This window comes from Ovis aries, chromosome 2 (assembly GCF_016772045.2).
Source record: "Ovis aries strain OAR_USU_Benz2616 breed Rambouillet chromosome 2, ARS-UI_Ramb_v3.0, whole genome shotgun sequence".
Lineage (NCBI taxonomy): Eukaryota > Metazoa > Chordata > Mammalia > Artiodactyla > Bovidae > Ovis > Ovis aries.
The window spans coordinates 235,888,741-235,907,620 of record NC_056055.1 but is presented as its reverse complement, the minus strand read 5'-3'; the positions used below and the strand labels follow the sequence as shown (position 1 = coordinate 235,907,620).

The following is an 18,880-nucleotide window of genomic DNA, read 5'->3' as shown; positions in this document are numbered from 1 at the left end:
ATCTGCTTATTTATTTTTATTTTTGCTGCACTGGGTCTTCGTCGCTGCCTGCAGGCTTTTTCTCCAGTTGCAGCATCCAGGCTCTCTAGTTGTGGTATGTGGGCTTAGTTGCCCTGAGGCATGTTCCCAAACCAGGGATCAAACTCATGTCCCTGCACCGAAGGGGAATTCTTAACCTCTGTTTCATCAGGAAAGTCCCCAGTGTCCTCATTTCACACGTGGAGAAATTGAGGCACAGAGAACTTCAGAAACCTGCCCCAGGTTTGCAGCTCACTGAGAGGCAGAACCAGGATTTGAACCTATTCCTTCTGGCTGCCAAGTCTGTGCTCTGAACCTTGACGTTACACTCTATCACTGCCAATGAGCATTTGAGCCATTTCTTGATAAACGTCGATGCCGTCTGAGCCAGTTTGTTCTGCTTTTGCCAACACAAGCTGCTTGGTGCTGGCTCCATCTGCAAACAGCCCTGAATTTGGCACGTTCAGATTGACACACCATCTCAGGCCTCACAGAGCCTAGACCACTGCATTAGTTTCCTAATGCTGCTGGCACAAACTGCCGCAGATTTGACTGCTTAAAACAGAAATGTAATTTCTCACAGTCTGGAGGCCAGAAGTTCAAAATCAAGGTTTTGGCTGAGCTAGTCTCTCTCTGGAGGCTCAGGGGGAGAATATGCTTCTTGCCTCCTCCAGCTTCTGGATGCTTTTGGACTGTGGTGTTGGAGAAGACTCTTTAGAGTCCCTTGGACTGCAAGAAGATCAAACCAGGCCATCCTAAAGGAAATCAGTCCTGAATATTCATTGGAAGGACTGATGCTGAAGCTGAAGCTCCAATACTTTGGCCACCTGATGTGAAGAGCTGACTCATTTGAAAAGACCCTGATGCTGGGAAAGATTGAGGGGAGGAGGAAAAGGTGACGACAGAGGATGAGGTGGTCAGATGGCATCATCGACTCAATGAGCATGAGTGTGAGCAAGCTCTGGGAGTTGGTGATGGACAGGGAAGCTTGGCGTGCTACAGTCTGTGCGGTCACAAAGAGTCGGACACGACTGAGAGACTGAACTGAACTGGGCTTCGGGGAGCGCCAGGTGTCTCTTGACTTGTGGCCCCTTCACGCCAACCTCTGCACCCATGGTCTCATTACTTCCTGCTCTTCCTCTGAGTGTTTCTTATAAGGAGATTGTCAGTGGATTTAGCACACCCCAACCCCTCTAGACATTCAGGCTTATCTATCCCAAGATCTTTAATTTATCTGAAAAGACTTTTTTCAAGTAAGTTTCCAGCCACAGGTTTCAGGGTTTAGGATTTGGGCATATCTTTGTGTGTGTGGGGGGGGTGGGGGCGGGGGGGCTCCATTCAACCCACTGCAATCACTAGGGTCACATCACAGTATTTCCCCCTGAGAACCTAGCTCTTAAGAGGGACTCTAATAGATTGGTTCTTAACTCAGCCTTTAGGATTTTATTACTTTCTGCTGAGGAATTAAAAGGTAGAAGTATTCAATGTGCTTGCAGCCACGGAAGAACCTCTTGTACTTTTCAAGACTCTTTTGTTGCTCTTCCTGGCTGGGAAGATCAGGAATTCCTGGAAACACCAAGCAAGGTGTGGGAATGTTTCCGTAAATAGGCACGGGAAGACAGAACCTGCTTTCTAAGATGTTTGCTGGTGATAACACCAAGTTTACTGTTCCCCAGGGAGCTCTCTTTAGTGAAAGTAATGCTGAATCGAAGGAGGGCAGATGATTAGCAGATGAGGGGGAGCAGTCAGCCCCAAATATCTCTGCACTCCTGGCCTAGAGTTGAAAGAAGCTTGTCATTTAGATAGAGAGAGAGGTGACGAAATGGTGTCCTTACTCAGCAGGAAGCAGCACTCAGGGCGCTTTGTACTCAACTGACCCCAAGCACCAGTTCACAGAAATATTACACAAAAGGGAAAGCTGTTTCTCTTTTCTGCATTTCCCCACTTGCAGCCACAAGTGATGACTATGAACGCCACCGGATGTGAGAGTCAGCTTAGTCCTTAGACCATTTTGGCCTCTGCAGAGGCTCCAGGGATTGGGCTCAAGGTCCTGCTCTGCCCCTACCAGCTGTGTGACCTTGGGCAAGCCAGAAAGGCTTTCTGAGTCTTGATTTTCCCATCTGCCAGTTGATTTAATAGGGTTACCTGGGAAAAGGCCCACATTTGGCACACGCCGTGCATGGCGGAACACATAGTAGCGAATAGACGGGCTGGCCAGTCACTACAAATGCATGGCCAGCAACTTCGAGTGGCCACTGCGCACTGCCGGAAATCCCACTCTGTGTCTCCAGGGGGCTTGATTGTGAGGACTGTTTCATGTCTATTCCTCTTTTCCAGTCTCGCTTTGGCTGCAACTTGCTTGCACCCCATTGGCAAACCATCAGCGGAGGGTCCCTCGGCTTCACATGGCTGATTGTACAAACGCACCTCCTCTTCTTCTGCCTCTCAGATGACTGTCCCTGCTCCTAAGTTCTGTCCGCTTGGGCTCTAGGTGTCCTCTCTCTTACTTTAGCAAGGACTCTGATCCTGGGTAATCCCCTCTCTCTGGAACACCAGTTCCTCCCCAGTTCCTTGCCATCAGCACAGAGACACGGTATGACAGTCTCCGTATTTGGACAGAACTCTCCCTTCACCCTCCCTATTTTCTTCCAGCCAAAGCCCCATTTCTCGACTTCCCCTTGCAGTAAAACAGTCTAAAAAGTTGCCAGTGGTTGTTCTCTTCGGTTCATTTGCTCCGATTTGCTGTTCCACTCCTGCCAGTCGGCTTTCACTGAGATTGCTCCATCAAGGTTGCCCTGGCGTCCTTGCTGTGGACACGTCTCTGTCCTCAGCTTCCTCAGCCTTCACGGGGAGCTCCCGCTCCTGGGTCTTGAAACACCCTCTGCCCTTGGCTTCCTCACCTTGGCCCTCCTCTTCCTCCCCGACAGCTTCTGCTCAGTCCACTGCACTCTCTCCTCTTCTCTGCCCAGCTTCTGCCTAGGAGTGTCCTTGGACTCTGTCTTCCTCCCACTTTTCCAGTCTGAGCTGGAAACCAGCCTAGGTCACACAGTCTCTGTGGGTCCAAGCCATCGCCCAGCCTGCCCAGACTCCCAGGACGGGAACGGTAGAGAAATTGCCCACCAGGCTAGGAACCCAGAAGTCCTCAATTCCTCCTCTCTCACCCATCTCATCTGACCCTCCAGCAAGTTCTGTCACTTCCACCTCCAGAAGAGGTCTCCAACACGCCCTCTTCTCAGGATCTCCACAGCCACCAGCCTTATTCAAGCCTTAGCATCTCTAGCCTGGGCCACACCATCGCTTCCTCCTTGGGCCCCCTGATTTCACTCTTACCTTGTACTCATCTCTTCTCTAAAGAGCAGGTGGAGTGGGGTTTTACATGCGTGAATCAGATTATTTCACTGCCCCGTTGAGATCTCTTTCGTGCTCAGAAGACAGTTCAAGCTCCCTACTACAGCCTGAGGGTCCGAGGTGATGGGCCGTACATACCACCTCCCAGCCTCATCTTGTTCCTCCGCCCCGGTCTTCGCTATAGCACGGCCACTCTGGGCTTCCTTCTGTGTCTCAAACTGACTCACTTGTGCCACTTCAGGACTGCTGCTCATGCTGGTCTGGCTTCCTGGAACACCCTCCCCCGGGTTCCAGGACTTGCTGCCTCCTTCTCATCCTTCAGTTTCAGATCAAATGCCATCTCCTTTCTGACACTGTCAACAATCACAGCACTCGAGGTCCCATGTCATGGGCAGTTTCATAGCCCTTTACATGGTAGAATGAATATATGTGTGTGTGTGTCTGTGTGTTTGCTTGCTTGTCTCTTTTCCCATTAGCTTGAAGACGTTGCAACAGTAGAACATTTGGTTCAATCCTGAACACTCAGCGTCTAGCACAGAGCCTGGCGCATAGTAGATGCTCAACAAACATTTGTGGAATGAATGAGAACATCAAGCAGGAACACCTTCCTCTGGCCCCGAATCTTATCTCCCACAAGCTTCAGCATGCCACGAAAGCACAACCTTCTGCCACACAGCCCCGTGAACAGTGCTTCAATAACACAGTCCAGCAGGCCTCAAAAAGCCCAACATGTTCAGGACAAGACTCAGCATGGACCATATTAGGCCTGCCCTGGATTTCAGACACTGCTTCAAGCTCTGGGCCTGCCCAGCTGACCACAGGGGTTCCCAAGGGACCTCCCAGCCCTGGATGTAGTGCCATTTGGGATCCATACATCTGAGATTGCAGGCCTCAAGTAGCGGGTCCTCAGCCACAGACCTGGGTTGAGCAGAGCACAATGGGTCACTGTCTTCCCAGGAGGCCCCGCTCAACCTCCAGAGGAGAATGGTCCCTGCTGAGCACCCTGAGCAGCTGAGGAACCCGAAAGGGGAGGGAGTGGTGCCGGATTCTGGGGAGAGGAAAGGAGGCCCAGGCCTCTGCTCTGCTGTGTGACCTTAGGTGGGTCACTGCCTCTTTTTAGCTTCACCTCCTTTTGGAGAAGGGCTTCCCAGGTGGCGTAGTGGTAAAGAATCTGCCTGCCAGTGCAGGAAGCACAAGAGATGTAGGTTTGATCCCTGGGTTGGAGTAGGAAATGGCAACTCACTCCAGTATTCTTGCCTGCAAAATCCCATGGACAGAGGAGCCTGGCAGGCTTAAGTTTCATGGGGTCACAAAAGAGTGGGACATGAGTGAGCGCACACACACACACACACACACACACCCTTTGCAGAAAGAAAAGAGCACCTAAGAGCCTCTAGGGAGTATCAGGGTACAGATGGGAAACCAAGGCCCCGAGAGGGGCAGGGTCTGCCCGGGGGAAAAGTGAGGAAGGACAGAATCACTGTGGAGCCCCAGGCCACCTGCCTCCTGAGAGGCCACAGGGCTCAGAGGGCAAAGCCTGCTGCCATCTCCTCACCTGTTGCTCTGCCCTAGGCCCTCGGACAAGAATAAAGGCAGAGAGCGAGTCACCAGGAAGGAGAGGAGCTGCGGAAAAGGAAAGTGGGGTTCCAGCCCCTCTCCCAGAGCCCTGCCCTTTTCCTCTCCTCCCTGGCCAAGGAACCAAATGAGTCACAAGATTCCACTGGGGCGGGCTCGGTGCCAAGCTCAGTGATGACGAGGGACCTCGGAGCCATGCTCTTGGCTCCGATCTCTTTCCTCACTCTGCGTTCCTGTCTCCTGTGCATGGGCAGACAGGCAGGCAAGAACAGGCAGACAGCTAAAACCCCTGAAGAGACACAAACAGACACCTACCCAGATACACAGACACCTCGTAGACAGGCAGACACAGACAGGGACAGTCACGCAGCTATGCACACCGACGCAGGAGCCAACAAGCACACAAATACAAGCAAGCAGTACACTGACGTATGGACAGGCCCATGACTGCACAGAGGCAACAGCCAGACACACCGGCACGTGACAGATAGGCAACAGAGATACAGGCAGACTCAGACACACTCAAACAGAAACCGCTCACAAACCCAGATACGCGCATGACACAGACTCACATGGAGGGCCTGCAGGGGGTGATCTGGGGCAAAGGACGGGCCAGATGCCCCGGGGCCAGTCCTCAGCCCCAGAACCACACTGAAATGGATTCATGAAAGTGGATTCTCTGGGCACGAGCTCTTCTGAAGGCAGCCTCCATCTCCTTCCCAGTACGAGGGGCCGGCTTTGCAGTAAGACAAATGGAGGCTAGACATAGAAAGGGACTTCCCTACAGGGAGGGTGTTGAGACCTGCGAAGGGGGTGACTAAGGATGGCTGGGGGAAAGGAGTGGAGTGTTGGCAGGTAGCGAGCCTGCCTTTTGGCTGTGTGACCTTGGGCAAGTCTGTTCTGAGCCTCAAGGGTCTCATCTGGTTCTGTCCTCCCAGGTCCCTGCAAGGAGCAGATGGCCAGCTCCTGAGTGTTCGCACCAATGCTAGGGCTCCAGGACCTTACTCCTCTAACCCCCACACCCCTCCTCAGGGCAGGATTCCCTTCTTGACTCCCTGCCCAGTACCCCCAGGCAGGGGGTAACTCAGTCAACTCAACCACAGATGCCCGTTGTCCAGGTCCCTCCCCTCCCCCAGGGGCCAGCCAGCTGAGATGCCCCAAGACTGGAGGAGGGCGGCAGGGAGGTCAGAGCAAGGGCAAAGGGAATTCCCAGTGCTTGCATTTTCCATCCAGGGGCGACTGTGAGGCTCAGGCCCAGGATGAGGGGTTGTCTGTCCAGGTGGAATCTCTTTCATCCTCCCGCTGTTAAGAGTCCTCTGGCCCCGGGCCCAACCTTTGGAAGACAGGGGATTGCGCAATGGGGAGGTAAAAGGTGATGGCGGGCCTGGCGGGACAGAAGCCCCATTGTTTGGGGCCCAGGCCAGCCTGGGCAAAGGAAAGTTTTAAGCCTGGGGCAGGAAGGAGGGAGGCTCTGCAGGGGGTGCCAGCTGGCAGGGCTCTTGCCTTGGGACCCTGGAGGGGCACAGGTGCCGAGCAGGACCACCCCCACCCCACCAAGGGGTGGATTTGATAGAAGGGGCAGTGTTTGGTGAGATGCCTGGGCTGATGGGGAGGGCAGACCCAAAGAGGGATCTTAGGGCAGGCAGGCAGCACCCCCCCCACCACACCCACTCCATCTTCCCCGAAATCCCCCCAGGGAGGATGAGTCTCCCAAGGCATCTGCAGGGTCCTAAACTATCCTCCTGCAGATTCCAGTCATTCCTGGAAACCGAGACGGCTTGGGGCAGCTCCAAGGCTTGGGAGGAGGGGGGCGGTGCCCAGTGAAGAGGGTGCCCAAGACTGTATTTATTACTGAGGGGTCGCAGGGAGGCTTAGTCATTTTTGCCGCCCACACTCTCCGCATCATTTCTCTAACTTAGGTTCCAAATTCGGAACTCCGCCGCCCCCTAATCTTCCTTTGTCGGCGCAAGCCCCTCGGCCCCACCGCGAAGCCCACCGGGCAGTCCTTCCCAGGGTCAGCAGACCACTAAACGTTTCTGCCTCGGTTGGAGCTGGCCCCCTAAGGGAACGGCTTCCACCCGAGACCCGGCAAGGTGAGTCGCGTGCTCAGGATCCCTCTCCCCAAGTCCCGGCGTCGGGGGTTACGGCGGGGCGATTCCAGGTGCGAACCCGCTGGGGCCCCTCCCTTCCTCCGCCGGCCAGGGCGGCGCGCCCCGCGGGGCGGTACAAAAAGCGATCCCGCCCAGCTTTCCTCACTTGACTTTGAGTGTCCCGCGGCGGTCGCGGGGAGCGGGGAGGCGGAGGCGAGAGAGGCAGCGGGGCTCAGCCCACACCCCTCACCAGGTAGGGCCTCTCTCCTGCTCGGAGGGGGAGAGACAGTTGTAGACCGAAGGAGCAGAGAGGAGGAGGGGCAGGCGGAGGGGCCGAGACAGGTGGCAGAGAGGGAAAGTAGACGGGGGCAGAGGGGCACAGCGCGAGGGACACGTGAGGGGACAAAGTCAGGGCCCCCATCAAGGACCGAGGCTGGGCAGGGATCCAGGATTGAAGGAGACCTGGAGTTCGAAGCCTGGGTGTGGCCATCGTCCCCACCTCCCATTCCCTGAGGGTCCCCTGGCAGGTCAGAGAGGGGCTCCACTTCTTGCCCAAGCTCCCTCCCCGCCCTGTAAACCAGGGCACATAGACTGTGGCTCCTCGCCCCTGTCCTGCCAGGGGACGCAGGAGTCAAGGGTCCTTGTTGGATCCCCGCAGACTCGCAGCCCCAGGAAGAAGGGGAGAGCGGTCACCGGGGGTGCCAGGGAATCGTTGCTGCTCGCCACTTCTAACACCTGACCTCTGTCCTCCCTGGGCCCAGGAGGCACCATGTGGCGCCGTCAACTGGGGCTGCTGCTGCTGCTGTTGCTGCTGCTGACCGGCGAGTTGGGCGTGGGCGCCCGGCGGGGTCGTAGGCGCCGGGAGCTAGCACCGGCTCTGCACCAGCGTGGCATTCGGGACGCGGGGGGCCGGTACTGCCAGGAGCAGGACCTCTGCTGCCGTGGCCGCGCGGATGACTGCGCCCTGCCCTACCTGGGTGTGACCTGTTACTGTGACCTCTTCTGCAACCGCACCGTCTCCGACTGCTGCCCTGACTTCTGGGACTTCTGCCTTGGCGTGCCACCCCCCTTCCCCCCCATCCAAGGTGGGCACCAGACGGCCAGGGGTGGGTCATGTTGTCAAGCCCAAAACTCATCAAGGCTCAGGAGCAAGGCTGATGCATTGACGTTTCCAGGGGAGGCTTCAGGGTAGCATCTGGAAAGAGACCCTGCCCCTCTCTCTTTACACTCTGGTCTAACTTGAATCTCTCCTGTAAGATTGAAAAAGCGCCTCGGTCAGTGGGATTTTCATTTGGCCCAGGAGAAGGGCAGCCACCTGCCCTTTCTCCCAGTCCTTCCTGTCTCTGTATTCCGGACTGAGAAGGTGCTGGCCCCACCTGCTGACTCACTCTCAGGCTGATAAAGCGCACAAGCCTCGGTCAGCGTCATTCTAGCAGTTCCTTTGCTTCTGCTCAGGATTCCTTATCCCTGAGATGGCTGGTCACCCCTGGGAGGTGGGTCAAGTCTGTTCCTACCTTCAGCCCTTACCACCATCCACCCACCCCAATCCAAGAGGAGACTCACTTGACTTCCTTCCTTCAATTCCACAGGGCTGCAGGTGTGCCTGGGTTGTCATCCCGAAGTCCCGTGTTATCTCAAGGGAGTCATGTACCTTCTTTTAGCTTTGGCTTTCCTATATTCGTCCCACTCCCCATCTCCAAACACCAGCTCATTTAACTGGCATAGGATCTAAGGAATGTTGTGGCTGGCTTCCAAGTGAAGCAAGAGGGATTTGGGTTAGAGTCAGTGAAGAACTTCCAAGTAGTGGGAAGTTGATATGGAGACTCTCAGGAGATGTCTTAAGTTGTAGCTTGGCTTGGCTTTCAGTGAGGGCTGGTGTGTGTCTGGGAGGATTCAGGACACCAGACCTCTGAGGATCTGACCATCTCAGCCCATCGTCCCTGGTCTTAGTTCCGCTTCTCTTCCTGTCTTCCCTTCCACCAGGATGTATGCACAAGGGTCGCGTCTATCCAGTCTTGGGAACCTACTGGGACAACTGTAACCGCTGGTGAGTATTTGGGACTTGGAGGGGGCTTGCCTGGTGGGCTTTGTGGCAACAGACTTGTTTCACATCCTATCCCTGTCACTCATTTGCTGGGGGCAAGGCCTCAGTTTCCTCATCTGTAACATGGGAATTTTTACCCGGACCATGTCAGCTTCTACACCAGCATTCCAACAGCAGTCCCCAGGAGTAGTTAACCGTGGATGCCTGGCTTCAGGTGCAGCTCCTCCTGTCTGGGGCCGGGCTACTTCCCCTCCTAGCCTTTCTCACTGTCACGGGAGAGTCCAAGAAGGGGGCGCCAGGAAGGAAACCTCTGACTGCAGCATCCGCTGACCTGGACCGGATGAGGGTCAGGGATGGCTGAACTGGCAGCCAGCCAGAGTGTAGTGGGGCCTTCCCTGGAATGTGGCCCCTCCTCCCTCCCCCACCCCTCCCCACACTTCCCAGCAAGAGGATGAAGGGGTTGGGGTACGCCACTACCCTAATCGAGGGCCTGAGATGTGAGGGGGGAAGGCTTGAGTGCTTTAATGAAAATAAGGGGGACCCTAAGACTTAGAGCAGGAGGCCCTGCACCCACTCCACCCCCTGCTCTGGGACTGAGAGGGCCTCTGGGGGGAGGAAACTTTTAGGAATGCGTGATGTGTAAGTGATTTCCGTTGCCTCACTGGTGTGAGGGATGCCTGGGTCGCAGTGAGAGTGAGGATGTATGCGTTTCGGCATGTGTCAGGGTGAGTGCAGATGCACTCACACGTGCAGGCTTTGAGTGTGTGTGACCCGTGGGTGTGTTTCAAAAGATGGAGCATGCCTGCATGATTCTGCTGGCGCCGATAGGATGGACATGAAGGGGTTAACACTCTGTCCCTTCCCTCTGCCTGGCCACCCAGGCCCCCTCTGGAATGCTGGGACCTGCTGCCACCAGCCCTGCCTAGACCTGCTCGGACGGCCCCGGGGGCAAAGAGGGAGGCAGCAAGAGAGGCCTGACCAAGCCACTTCCCTGCCAGTCCAGCTCTGGCTGTGTTCCCTGCACTTGACACCTGAGGGAGGGTTTGGGGCAGTGTCTGGGGGCCTCTCAGACTCTGGGAGCCCTCCAGGGATGTTTTGAGAGCCAGAGGGGGAAGGGAAAGACAAGAACCTTCCTGAACATGCCTGCAGCTCCTGGGGCTGGAGAGCCCAGCCATACTGGGTCTTGTCCCCTTGAGGCTCCTTAAAAGGCAACATTGGAGGCGGGAGCCTCGGGCAGGCTCAGAAGGACGAAGTTCAGCATCTTGTCATAGCAGAGTTATGAGCTTGGCACAGCACTGTAGAATTCACAGGATTCAGCTGTTCAGTTGACACCTATTAGAGACCTACTATGTGCCCAGCGTGGTGCTGGGTCAAGGAGATGCAGCCAGTATGCGGCAGACAGTCCTTGTCTCTGCACGAGAGCCTAGGTGACACAAATCATAAACCTGTCATTACAACCTGTTCCAGGTGTGACGGTGGGACAGAGGTCAACAGGGGATCCTAGCTCTGAGTGGGGTGGGGGCGAGGGAAGTCCACTTGGGAAGGGACGTTTATGCAGATACCAGGGAGATGAGAGCGTCAGTGGCCCAGGCCCAGGAGGAGGGAACAAGGGGGGCGATGGCTGGTGGAAAGGCCAGGAGGTGGGGACAAGCTCATTGCAACTGGAGCTGTGAAATGGGGAGAGACGCCTGGGGAGGTGCAGGCCATGTCCCCTGAGTCTCATACACTGTGCCTAGGATGTTGCATTTTGTTCCAAGTGTTGTGGGAAGCCACTTAGGGAGCACACACTGATGTGTGTTGCTCAAAGATCTCATTGGCTTTAAGAGTGGGATGTGTGTACTGGGGGAAGGGGATTATAAAGTGTTAGAGAGCCTGGTAAGGAAGCCACTGCCGTGGTCCCGGGACCAGAGTAGGGTGATAGTGGTGGAGGGGTAAGAGGCAAGTGGGTTCCGAGTCTTTCATGATGCTGGGTCTGCTAATAGGGGAGGCATGTGGCAGAAAGCAATCTTCAACATGATGTGGGTGGTGGGGGCAGGGGTGAGTAATGGTGGAGACGTCACAGACCACACGGAGTTCTGGCTTGAACAGCCCAGTAGATAAGGTGGTGTTGTCTGAGTTGAGGATGTTGTTAGGGGGAGGAACAGGTTTGGGGGAGATAGTTTAGCCATTTTGAGATGCTACTCACATACCCAGAGGAGATGTCAGGAGGCCAGTTGGATCTGAATCTGAAACTCAAGGGGGCGGGGAGTCGGGGTTCCTGTACTGAGAACAATAATAGGAGATGACAATTTCTAAGCACATAACATGGGCCAGACCTTGGGCTTTGCAAACTTGCCTTTTAATCCCTGGAAGTTGGCACTATTATTGTCCTCATTTTACAGATGACATTGAGGGAGAGTTTTAAATAACCTACCTAAGGTCACACGGGCTTCCCTGGTGACTCAGTGGTAAAGAATCTGCCTGCCAATGCAGGAGCTGCAGGTTCGATCCCTGGGTCGGGAAGATTCCCCAGAGAAGGAAATGGCAAACCACTCCAGTATTCTTACCTGGAAATCCCATGGACAGAGGAGCCTGATGGACTACAGTCTGCTGCTGCATAGCTGCTTCAGTCATCTCTGACTCTGTGCGACCCTGTAGACTGTAGCCCACCAGGCTCCTCTGTCCATGGGATTCTCCAGGCAAGGGTACTGGAGCAGGTTGCCATGTCCTCCCCCAGGGGATCTTCCCAACCCAGGAATTGAACCCAGGTCTCCCACATTGCAGGGGGATATTTTTTTTTACCACTGAGCCACCAGGGAAGCTCCGGGCTACAGTGTATGGGATCACAAAAGAGTCAGATATGATGCAGCAACTAAACAGCAAAGAACAGAAAGGCCGCTAGTCAGCTAAAATCAGAACCCTCGATTCGATTCGGAATCCATGGTCTTAATCATTTCACTATATTGCCCCGTTCATTCATTCATTCATTCAACAAATATTTATTAGGTCCCTACCATGTGTTAGATTTTGTTTGGGGACACTGATGATATCAAATAATACCTGCCCTCAAGGACATTAGATCCTATGAGGAAATAGGTATAAAGAGTATAAATAACTAAAGCTATAATACGTCAGATAGTGATGACAGGCTGAGGAGAAAATAAAGCAGGAAAGCAGGGTAGGAAGGGTGGAGGATGCTGAGATAGGGTGTTCAGGGCAAGCCGCCCTGAGAAGGTGACATCTGAAGAAGTGAGAGGGGGCCATGAGGATGCTTCCTCCTAGGAAGGAGAGCTCAAAGGCCCAGAGGCAGGAGCACGACTCGTGTCGACCGTCAGGGGACCAGCTGGTTGTGGCCTTAGGAACCAGGTCTTAGAGGAGGGGGCCAGAGAGAAGACAGATCGTGCGAGGCCTTGTTGGCATGGAAGGACTTTGGCTCTTATCCTGTCATGTGAAGCCAATGGCGAGTTTTGGGCAGGAGAATGGCATGATGTGATTTGGGTTTAACAGGATCACTGTGTTAAAAATATACTGAAGGGGTGGGGCCCAGGGCCGAAAAGCGAGAACAGTGAGGAGGCTGCAGCCTAATCCAGGTGAAAGGTGATTGCACCACGGTGGCTGCAGGAAAGAATGAGATGCGGTTTGGATTCTGGATGTGTTTTTAAGGTAAAGTCAACAGATCTGCCAATGAATCAGGTCAGCACGTGAGAGAAAGAGTCAAGGGTGCCTCCCAGGCTTTTGGCCTGCACTCCAGGAAGGATGGAGTGGCTGTTTTCGAGGACTGTGGCAGGTGCAGGCCTGGGAGTAGGAGAGGGGAGAGCAGGTTTGAGATGTGAGATGTGAGGAGTGTAACCTATCAGACGCCCGGGAGGTGAGGCTGTGTAGCAGCCAAGATCCTGGAATCTGGAGTTCAGGGAGAGAACTGAGGAGCAGATGTAAACTTGAGAATCATGAACTTGAAACTGACATTTAAAGCCACCGGGCTGCATGGGATCACCTGGGGGGTCCTCTCGTAGGTGCTGATGTGGAATTTCAGGCCCACATGTTCAGACCTCCAAGGCCTCCTCCCTTCCAAGGATGCCCAGCCTTACCTCACTTCTTCCTTCCCTCCTGTTTTTCCAGTACCTGCCATGAGAAAGAGCAGTGGGAGTGTGACCAGGAACCATGCCTGGTGGATGAAGACATGATCAAGGCCATCAACCAAGGCAACTACGGGTGAGAGGCCTGAAGCATGACCCCAGTGGGCACACGTGCACGCACGTACACGGGTACTTTCTGCCCGAGAGGCGCGTCCTGCCAGGGGCGCCCACACTCAGGTCTTATTCGTGCGCACACTCAGCCAGTAGGCGTCTCTCCCACTCACATGCGCATTCCTCCAGGACCTCCAGCCTTGGCAGGCCTGTGATCTCCACCCCCTCTCTTTCAGCTGGCGGGCTGGGAACCACAGTGCCTTCTGGGGCATGACCCTGGATGAGGGCATTCGCTACCGCCTAGGCACTGTCCGCCCATCTTCCTCCGTCACCAATATGAATGAGATTCACGTAAGTGCACCCCTGCCTACAATCCTGCCATCTCCCTTTGGCCTATGGCCCCAGGGACCCTGGCCCGTGTGCCCTGTTTCTCCAAGGGCCCAGGCCCACTGATAGGCTGTGTGTTGTGGCCAAGTGACTCCCCTTCTCTGGGCCTTAAGTTTCTGCCTATAACTCGATAGACTGCACTGTAAGAACTGGTGCTCAGATTCAGAGTTTTGTGGTCCCGGCATCTTACCCTCCCTGGGTGAGCCTCCCCAGCTTGGGAAAAATGTCATTGGTCCCAGTATGATGGGGTCAGGGCCCTAAAGGGCCAGGAGGTCACCTTGGTATTTTGGGAAGGAAGGGACAGGCACTCCCCCAGTTTTGGCCAGAGAGCAGCAATTCTCGGAAGCAAATGCCATCTCAGCAGAACCTCAAGGGAGGAGGGGGTTTCTCCCTTCCCACCAATGGGACCCTCTAGAGGGAGAAATGGGAACCAGAGCCAGGACAGTTCCAAGGGTGAGGAAGGGGCGCTTCAGTGGGACAGGGCTGGGCCATATGCCGGAGGCTCTGTCAATGGCGGGCAAGGAGGGACTGGTGTTTGGCTGGTGTGGCCAGCCCTGCAGAGGGAGTTCAGCTCAAGGCTGGGGTGACCAGACCCTGCCCCTGCCCTCACTCCCTGGGGCCTCTGGCTATTTTCTGCCTCCTGCTGTTTGCTTTGGCAGCCTGCCCAGTCACGGGACCTTACTGCTTCTTCCCTCCCCTGCCCTTTGGGGCCCGAATCCCAAGGTCCTGTTGGAAAGAAGGATGTAAGTGGATCAGAAGGTGCAGAGCAGGAAAGAAGCCAGAATGGAAGGTGGCCCAGTCACTTACCTGTTCCTGGCTTCAACTGCTTCACCTGTAAACAGGACTAGTCACTCCCCAGCTGACGCTAGGGAGGCACTAAATGGTGCCTGCGTCTCCCTCTAGGTCAAGGTAGAGGTTGCTGGAATCTCTCAGATCAAATCTCTCAAATCTTGGCGGGCTCAAGATCAAATTGCTGAAGGTTCTGGACTCTTGGGAAACCTCCCATGCCTAGGGCCCCGGAGGGTCAGACTGGGGCAGAGGCAGGAGACAGACAAGAGTGGCCTTTACCTTGCAGACAGTGCTGGGTCCAGGGGAGGTGCTGCCCAGAACCTTCGAGGCCTCTGAGAAGTGGCCCAACTTGATCCACGACCCTCTAGACCAGGGCAACTGTGCAGGCTCCTGGGCCTTCTCCACAGCAGGTAGGTTCAAGGGCAGGGGCTTGCCAGGCGGGAAAGAGGGGCCAAGGCCTGACCCCCTGACAGCCCCTCTACCTCCCTTCCCAGCTGTGGCATCCGATCGAGTCTCAATCCATTCTCTGGGGCACATGTCACCTGTCCTGTCGCCCCAGAACCTGCTGTCTTGTGACACGCACAACCAGCAGGGTTGCCATGGTGGGCGACTGGATGGTGCCTGGTGGTTCCTGCGCCGACGAGGGTGAGCAGCAGGGGGCATGGACAGGGAAGAGGGCATAAGCTGGGGTCTCAGGAAGCGAAAGCCTGCAGGAAGGGCTGGGCCATGCTGCCCCATGCTCATTCTTGTTCCCGCTCCCTCCTGCTGCCCCTGCAGAGTTGTGTCTGACCACTGCTACCCATTCTCCGGCCATGGGCGGGACGAGGCTGTCCCCGCACCCCCCTGCATGATGCACAGCCGGGCCATGGGTCGGGGCAAACGCCAGGCCACCGCGCGCTGCCCCAATAGCTATGTCCATGCCAATGACATCTACCAGGTCACTCCTGCCTACCGCCTCGGCTCCAACGTAAGTCTGCACTTGAGTGAGGGGCAAAGGCAGGAGAGAGCTGGAAGCCTGACCAAAGGCTGGAGCCTCACGCCTGATGCATCCTCTCCTCCTCACCCCCTCACCCTCCAGGAGAAAGAGATCATGAAGGAGCTGATGGAGAATGGCCCTGTCCAAGGTAAATGCCCCTCATCCTGCCCCGTGATGTCAGAAGCTTGTGCCTGCTTGAGACTGGGCATCGTGGCACAGGTGGTCCCTACAGCCCTGAGCAGCAAGTCCACTGGGGCCAGGAGTGGGGGACTGTGTCCCCTCCTCAGGGGTGGCACCTGGAGGGGCCACTTAGAGCCTTGGTACCAGAGGCTCTGGGACCTGGGCATGTATCTCCAGGTTTAGGCATCAGTGCCTGTGCTGATGGGCTGAGCCACCTCCTCTGACCTCTGCCCACAGCCCTCATGGAGGTGCATGAGGACTTCTTCCTATATCAGAGCGGTATCTACAGCCACACACCAGTGAGCCTCGGGAGGCCGGAGCGATACCGCCGGCATGGGACCCATTCGGTTAAGATCACAGGGTAAGCAGCTTGGTGGGCAAGGGGGCTGGGGGCAGCTAGGGGCTCTAAACCTCCCTTGAATCCTTGCCACCTCTCTGCAAAGCTCCATTTCAAAGAGGAGGAAACTGAGACTCAGAAAGAGGAAGTACTTGCCTCAGGGCACACCAAGAATTAGAGGCCTTTCAAAGTGTTCTAGAACAGTTCCTTACACACCAGGAGAAATCACTCCAAATCAAATACAGACAAGGATCCAAGGGTTGCTCCAGCTCTCTGCAGCTCAGCGCCTGTCCCAGCTTTGCCTGACTCACTGACTCATACCTCCAGCCCTCAGTTTACCCCACTGATGTAACAGGAGATGCCAGAGTCATTGATTTCAATAGTCTAATCGATAAAATATACTTCGTACCCACCTCCACCCCCTCAACCAGCCAGGTAAGGATGGAGGACAGGCAGATGTGTGCCCCCTCCCCGATGTGGGTTTCTGGAAGGTATAGGCTTTTCTGCTCCCCCTTGCAGATGTCCCTTTGTGCCCCGTGGGGGACTTAGAGATGTGGAGACTGAGGGAGGTGCAGAGAGGGACAGTGGTGTGCCGTCCTAAGTCGCTTCAGTCTTTTCCGACTCTTTGTGACCCTCTGGACGGTAGCCCACCAGGTTCCCCTGTCCCTGAGATTCTCCAGGCAAGAATACTGGAGTGGGTAGCCATCCACTTCTCCTGGGGGTCTTCCCCACCCAGGGATTCTTTCCGCTCGCACCACCTGGGGAGCCTGGTGCGACTTGGGCAAAGAGGGACAGAGAACTGCCCAAGTCCTGCTGCTGCTGCTAAGTTGCTTCAGTCGTGTCCGACTCTGTGCGACCCCGTAGACGGCAGCCCACCAGGCTCCCCCGTCCCTGGGATTCTCCAGGCAAGAACACTGGAGTGGGTCGCCATTTCCTTCTCCAATGCATGAAAGTGAAAAGTCAAAGTGAAGTTGTTCAGTCGTGTCCGACCGACTCTGACTCTTTGGGATCCCATGGACTGCAGCCTTCCAGGCTCCTCCAGCCATGGGATTTTCCAGGCAAGGGTACTGGAGTGGGGTGCCATTGCCTTCTCCGGCCCAAGTCCTGAGGGGACACCAAGTCACCAAAGGCAGCAGGGGCCTAGCTAGGGAAGGCCGCAGTGGGCAGGAGCCCCTGAAAGTAGGTGAATCAGCGCCCTTGTGGCTCTGCCCGGCAGGTGGGGCGAGGAGACACTGCCTGACGGGAGGACCGTCAAGTACTGGGTGAGTCCCGGCACTGCGTGCCCTGCGGCCACTGTCACCTTCCCCTGGCCCTCCTGCCCTTCTCCCCCACTGCGATTCCCCTCTTCACAGCCCACTCTGCGTTCCCAGACGGCGGCCAACTCATGGGGCCCGGCCTGGGGCGAGAGGGGCCACTTTCGTATCGTGCGCGGCGCCAACGAGTGCGACATCGAGAGCTTCGTGCTGGGCGTCTGGGGCCGCGTGGGAATGGAGGACATGGGACACCACTGAGGCCACGGGCACCACACCGGGAAGAGCCCCGCTCGTGGGGCGGCAGCCCCCCGCCCCGCCTGCCCGTCCGCCCGACGGGACTCCAGGCGCCAGAGGTCTAATCCCTGCGCGGTTCCGCTGACGCAGCGCCCAGCCTGGGAGCCACGGGCTGGCCGGAGCCCCCAGACCTCCCAGCGAGGCCAGGCAGGGGCTGGCCTGGGAGAAGCGAGACCCCTACGCAAGATCACTGAAGCCAGGACACCGGCCCCCCGCCCCAGTCTCCAGCCCATGACCTCACCCCACCCTTGTACTTTTATTCTTCAAAGATATTTATTTTTCTTTTCACTGTTTTAAAATAAAAAATACAAAGTATTGATAACTATGGTATCTTGAAATTTCTGGGCGTGGAAATCCAGGCCAGAGTTGGAGTGGCATATGGGGGGACTGCAGAACGGACTGCCTGAGGCTTTGCTGGTTGGCAGGGGTGGGGGTCGGGGACCAGAAATCTTAGCCTCCATTCAGCCCGAATTTCAGTGACCTTGGACACTGATCCACTGGGGTGGGACATGGATGGCGCGGCCTTTGGCCCCCAGAGAGATGCGGGCCCGTGGGAATCACCTCTCAGACGCTGAGTCAGCGCTGCCTGGGGTGGGGGGCAGTCCAACCCACCAATCAGCAGAGCTGGCGCCAGTGCCCAGCAGGCAAGGGGGGCATAGCCCCATAGAAGCTGGAGCCTCTGTCTCTGCAGATCAGCTTCTCCAAGCCACCCAGGCGAAGGGACCCCCCCCCCCCACCTCTACCCCTAGGCCAGATTGGGCCTGCCTCTGTGAGCCCTCTCTCTATCCCATGTCCCCAGGCTATCAGTGCCAGCGGAATGAAGTCCAGACCTCACTTGCATTCAAGGCCGTCAGGACCTCACCAGCTCCTTCACCCACTGCCCAGGCGACCCCAGAGTCCTCCCTGCTCCCTAACGTCAGCACACACGCAGACCACTGGGCATTTGCACATGCTGTTTTCTCTCAGTCCAGATGCCCTTCCATGCCACCTACCCCTGTCGCACTGCTGTTCCCAACCCAGCTCCAAGGCTTCTTCACTCAGACAGTATCGGGGGAGAGCAAGGAATGTGCCAGGTGCTGTGCAAGGGAGCCATGGTTCCCCAAACCACCCCAACCCCTCTTGACATGGCTTAGACACCCCCTCCCTGAACTCAACTGCATCCTGCCCTTTCACCGGTATTTCACTATCTTCCTTATGCTGGCAGTTCCTTGAGAAACAGAGACTGGGTCTGGCTCACTAATGAGTCCTGGTACCCAGACCTGTCCCCTGGATAAGGTGGCGTTGCAGTTTGTGGGATGGTTGAATAACCCGACCCATTCTTTCCTCTCCATTCCCTTCCCAAGCCTCTAGGCACAGAAGTCAGTGTGGAGCCCTGTCTTTCCAGAGGCTCAGGGAGGCTGTGCCTGGGCATAGTCCTCCCCCG

General features: G+C 56.1%; 1 protein-coding gene across 4 annotated transcripts in view; it reads left to right on the top strand.

Annotated features, from left to right (window-relative positions):
* The window catches only part of TINAGL1 (tubulointerstitial nephritis antigen like 1), a 36,321-nt gene extending 18,542 nt beyond the window's left edge, over positions 1-17,779 (top strand). Inside the window, exons 2-14 of one of the 4 annotated variants that reach the window (XM_042245021.1) lie at positions 6,175-6,306; positions 6,861-7,034; positions 7,793-8,116; positions 9,015-9,078; positions 13,174-13,266; positions 13,478-13,592; positions 14,704-14,827; positions 14,912-15,062; positions 15,195-15,384; positions 15,496-15,541; positions 15,811-15,934; positions 17,127-17,172; positions 17,281-17,779. In XM_042245021.1, coding sequence (XP_042100955.1) covers positions 6,201-6,306; positions 6,861-7,034; positions 7,793-8,116; positions 9,015-9,078; positions 13,174-13,266; positions 13,478-13,592; positions 14,704-14,827; positions 14,912-15,062; positions 15,195-15,384; positions 15,496-15,541; positions 15,811-15,934; positions 17,127-17,172; positions 17,281-17,421 — 1,698 coding nt within the window. In that variant the 5' untranslated portion in view covers positions 6,175-6,200 and the 3' untranslated portion in view covers positions 17,422-17,779. Of the gene's footprint in view, positions 1-4,938; positions 5,685-6,174; positions 6,307-6,860; positions 7,035-7,195; positions 7,285-7,792; positions 8,117-9,014; positions 9,079-13,173; positions 13,267-13,477; positions 13,593-14,703; positions 14,828-14,911; positions 15,063-15,194; positions 15,385-15,495; positions 15,542-15,810; positions 15,935-17,126; positions 17,173-17,280 lie in introns of those variants that run through there. The other 3 variants (XM_042245023.1, XM_042245024.1, XM_015093620.3) reach the window with 3 other exon arrangements.
* Positions 17,780-18,880: the final 1,101 nt, after the last annotated feature.